The sequence below is a fragment of the Pundamilia nyererei genome, unplaced genomic scaffold (genome assembly GCF_000239375.1).
Source record: "Pundamilia nyererei isolate P.nyererei 1_Seehausen unplaced genomic scaffold, PunNye1.0 scaffold00020, whole genome shotgun sequence".
Classification (NCBI taxonomy): Eukaryota; Metazoa; Chordata; class Actinopteri; order Cichliformes; family Cichlidae; genus Pundamilia; species Pundamilia nyererei.
Window position 1 is genome coordinate 3857372 of NW_005187421.1, and position 3978 is coordinate 3861349.

Genomic DNA, 3978 nt, shown 5'->3' on the forward strand with positions numbered 1-3978 from the left:
CTGGATAAATAACTTTCATCACTCATCATCCAGGCAGCTGGTTTGGAGAAAATTGAGAATAGCAATTAAAATAACTGGCTCGTGACGGTTTCTTTTTCATCTACTGGCATTTCTACTTTACATTGTTATTTTTTTCACTTATGAATAGCACTTACTGAATCACTACCAAGATGCCTCTGTTGGCTTTCTTATTATGTCCCTCTTTTCCTGCTCTTGAACAGACTGGATGAATGAAAACACTGGTTCTGTTCACATGGTTGCTGTGGTTCTTGGCTCTCCGAAGGGTCTCAGAGTCCAAATTGCACGTCCCCCTTCTTTGCCCTCCTCTCCTTTCCCGACTTCTGCTGGGTTGGTTGGTTAAATCAGTGAGCATTAGTGGGCGTGAGCATGTGTGTGTGTGTGCTGGTGCTCCTAGGGCGCATGCGAACTGAGGCCCAAAGGGGAAAGCCTTCCACACAGATCTAAGCCAGCTGCCCTGCTCTAAACACTCCATTGCAAGAAGAGTAGAAGAAAGAAGCGACCTGCATGCATCCCCCCTACCAGTGTGCTCAAAGTACACTGGCAAAGCAGCTGCCAGCTCTACAAACGGCAGACAAGCGTCTACAAATTGTAGATTTCGATCTTGCATAGGAGTCCGTAGAAGTGTTACTGCTTCAAATTCTCAGGACTCAAAGGGCACTTGCTGCCCTGAGAGGGGGGCCTTTCAAGTAAGCTGACCTCTGAGGTTAAGCAGAATCAGTTTGTGTGGAGGAGGGTAAGAGGGTACAGGCAGCAGTTAGCAGGAGGTGAGAGGCCACGGTGAACTGCTGCACTTCTCAAGAAGGAGACGACGTCCCTAACCCTGATGGCCACGGGAGGAATCACAACACTTCCCGCTACACCTGAAGACGGCGGCAGCAGCGGTTTTCCTCCTGGGAACTTCAAGGACCCTAAAAGGCTGTACTGTAAAAATGGTGGCTTCTTCTTGAGGATAAAATCTGATGGAGGAGTGGATGGAATACGAGAGAAAAACGACCCCCACAGTAAGTTCTTCCAGTCTCCTTCTTTTCACTTTACACAGTACACAGCACTTCTTGATTTTCTGTTTTTAACATGCAACAGAGAAGAAAGAGCAAAGCAAAAAATTAAATAACGTGGATAAATAATAGGGGGATTATGTGAATTTTCCATTTGAATTATGATTATTCTCCACTTGCTAACACTAAGAACCAAATGTGTGTAGGTCACCTTCTGGAAAGTATAATAACCTCAATACTAAAGAGTCACGCCTCAGTTTTTATTCATCAGTGGGACTTCTGATGGAACATGCTTAATGTTTTTAGTGCTCCAAATGAAGATCACCATGCTGAGTCACACTGTTAACTGTATATTTTACGTCACAAAAGACAGCAAATCTGAGAGTTCCTGCGTCTTTGAGGCTGATGAAGTTATTATAAAAACCTGTTAAAAAATTATCTTACCCTCTCACCAGTCATCTGAATTAATATTTATTCTGAGCGCCCCATTTTTTAAGAAAGGGTAAACATTAACATGATTACGTTAATGGACAACTGTAGCATTCCTCAGTGCGTCACTGTCACTGATTAAATGTGCCCTAAGCTTTTGTAAATAGGAGGGGAGGAGAGGAACATGAAATTTGGATTTTTCCTTGGAAAACACATGCTTGGATGCTTGGAAGTGTATTGCACAAGGTACAGTGTGACATTTCAAACAAATGCCTGATGCCAGTTCAAGGAGTGAGAGGCTATTTATAGGATAATTCAATTGCGTTTAATTATACTTCATTATAAGTGTTTATGAAATATCTGGAGAGATTCATCTTGTAGACGACATGAGAAAGTTTAAGGAAGGAATATATTCACACTTCGTCATACAACGGCCATTAGTATTAATCATTTAGCTTTTTACCAAAATAGTTCTTAAGAGTTATTATGACTTGAGCTGTGCTTCCTCAAAGGCCCTTTTGTTAAGGGTCGGATAGAGTTGCCAGCTTCTACAGACAAACCTGCCAGTAAGAATAGGAAATGTTATGAAAAATGTTGCCTAATATATCCTAGGGTCCTCGAGTAGAATTTCCATGCTAATGTAGATGGGACTCTTCTCCATCCGTTTGTGTTTTGTGTAAGAGACTTTTGATCCAAGAACCTTGGGGTCAATTCTGATACAAACTGGACACAACAGGAGACCCCAGAGCACACTTTACAGAAGCGGGGATCAGGTTCCCGCCATTCACAAAAATTTCAGCACATAATCTATCCAAGGAACATCGAACACACCACAGTACATTCAGACCAATTGCTATTTTTTTTTTTTGCCTCTTTGATCTGTAACATGAATCACCCAAACAGCTAGCTTAATGATAGACAGATGTGTGTCTACCCTTAATGGGGACTCATTCTAAAGAGATCCCCTATTCACCTCAAGGGGCCCCTGGATTCTTTTTGATTGCTGAGCATATATTGGATGAAGAAAAACAATGTTTCTTTTTAAAAAGGGGAAATAAAAAAATAAATCATTTAAGATCATGAATAAGCAATCTTACAGCCTGCAGGTACTATGTAATGCCATTCTGTGTTTTTTGGTAATTAAACTTAACTATTTGTGCTAATAATAATGTTTCATTCATTCATGGCACATGCATCAGTCAGTGCCATGAATACAGAGGAAACCACAGCAACAAATCATTTGCCAGCAACTGAGGAAGCAGGACCTGATGTTTGGATGTAATGCTTGAAAGATGTTAAACGCAGCATAATTAGACTCATTGTCTTCATTTAAAATGCAAATAAAAAATGGGGAAAAGAATATATACATATTACTGAATTTATCAGGTAAAAAATGTTGAGTTTAAAAAAAACTACATTTGAGTTTAAGGCATGCGCTTTTAAGTAAGACAGAGACTTCACTGGCCCAAAACTTTAGTATTTGATAGAGAAAACTGGCATACAAAATATGACTTTATGCATTGTTTTAAAGTAACTGTCTGTTTTTACAGGATTCATAAGTTATGTCACAGGAAGTGTTTGATTTTGTGGTGGTTTGATTTTGTACCGCTTACCTGTATGGTCCAGAGGCAAAGAAACAAAACCCAAATATGAGAGCATGCCAGGTATTTGGCATACTTGCCTGACTCTTAGTTCTCTCAGCGGTGATTTTCCCAGTGGCATGTCCCTGTTTTGGCACATAAGCTCCCTTAAGGAAAGGAAAGTAAGAAAGTTAAAATGTCTACTAGTATAAGAGTCAGATATTTTGTCAGGAAAATCCTGCAACTTAAAGCTCATTGACTTTAAACATAACCTTGTCACATGGTTCAAATGGTGTGTGGGCTTGTTTATGAGAAAAAGGAAACCTTTAATCAAGGTTTCCTTTTTCTTAATTGTTTGTTAATTTAACAACATTTTCGTTCCTCTGTTTTATGCCTCTTGTCTTTTTGCTCGTTGCAGTTCAAATGTTGAAATGCACCTGCAGCTGTTTCTCTAACAGCTCACTGTTACACTTGCTGTGATTTAATGAAGAAATTCATTTTTTTTTAAGTCAGCAGTCACTCTTACACTTTAATTAAACGTCCCATCATTAAACAACAACTTGCTCTCTGTCTCTGCTAATTCATCTTCAGTAAAGCTTCAACTCCAGGCGACCTCAGTGGGAGAAGTGGTCATCAAAGGGATTTGTGCAAACCGATATCTGGCAATGAACAGAGACGGACGACTGTTTGGAGCGGTGAGTGACTTGGATCGGTCTTTCCATCAACAAAGCTTGTGCTGTTTCTGTTCCATAAAGGATCTTGCTAATCTGTATGAAACAGACTTGATTAAACTCACAGCTCTGTGACAAGAAGCATTAAGGTTGCAGTGTTTTGGAAACCAAATATTTTCCAGTACTGTGACAAGAAATCCTCCCATTCTAAAAATAATTAAGTTTATAGCCTCTCGCACAGGACTCATCAGAACATTCAAATTATAATAGTAGACCACTGTC

At 39.8% G+C, this 3978-nt stretch overlaps 1 protein-coding gene across 1 annotated transcript in view; it reads left to right on the forward strand.

Moving 5' to 3' along the window:
- Nucleotides 1-406: 406 nt before the first annotated feature.
- Nucleotides 407-3978, forward strand: part of fgf2 (fibroblast growth factor 2) — a 9081-nt gene continuing 5509 nt past the window's right edge. Inside the window, exons 1-2 of the mRNA XM_005726554.1 lie at nucleotides 407-1022; nucleotides 3617-3720. Of these exons, the coding sequence (XP_005726611.1) occupies nucleotides 845-1022; nucleotides 3617-3720 (282 nt within the window). The 5' untranslated portion in view covers nucleotides 407-844. The remainder of the gene's footprint in view (nucleotides 1023-3616; nucleotides 3721-3978) is intronic.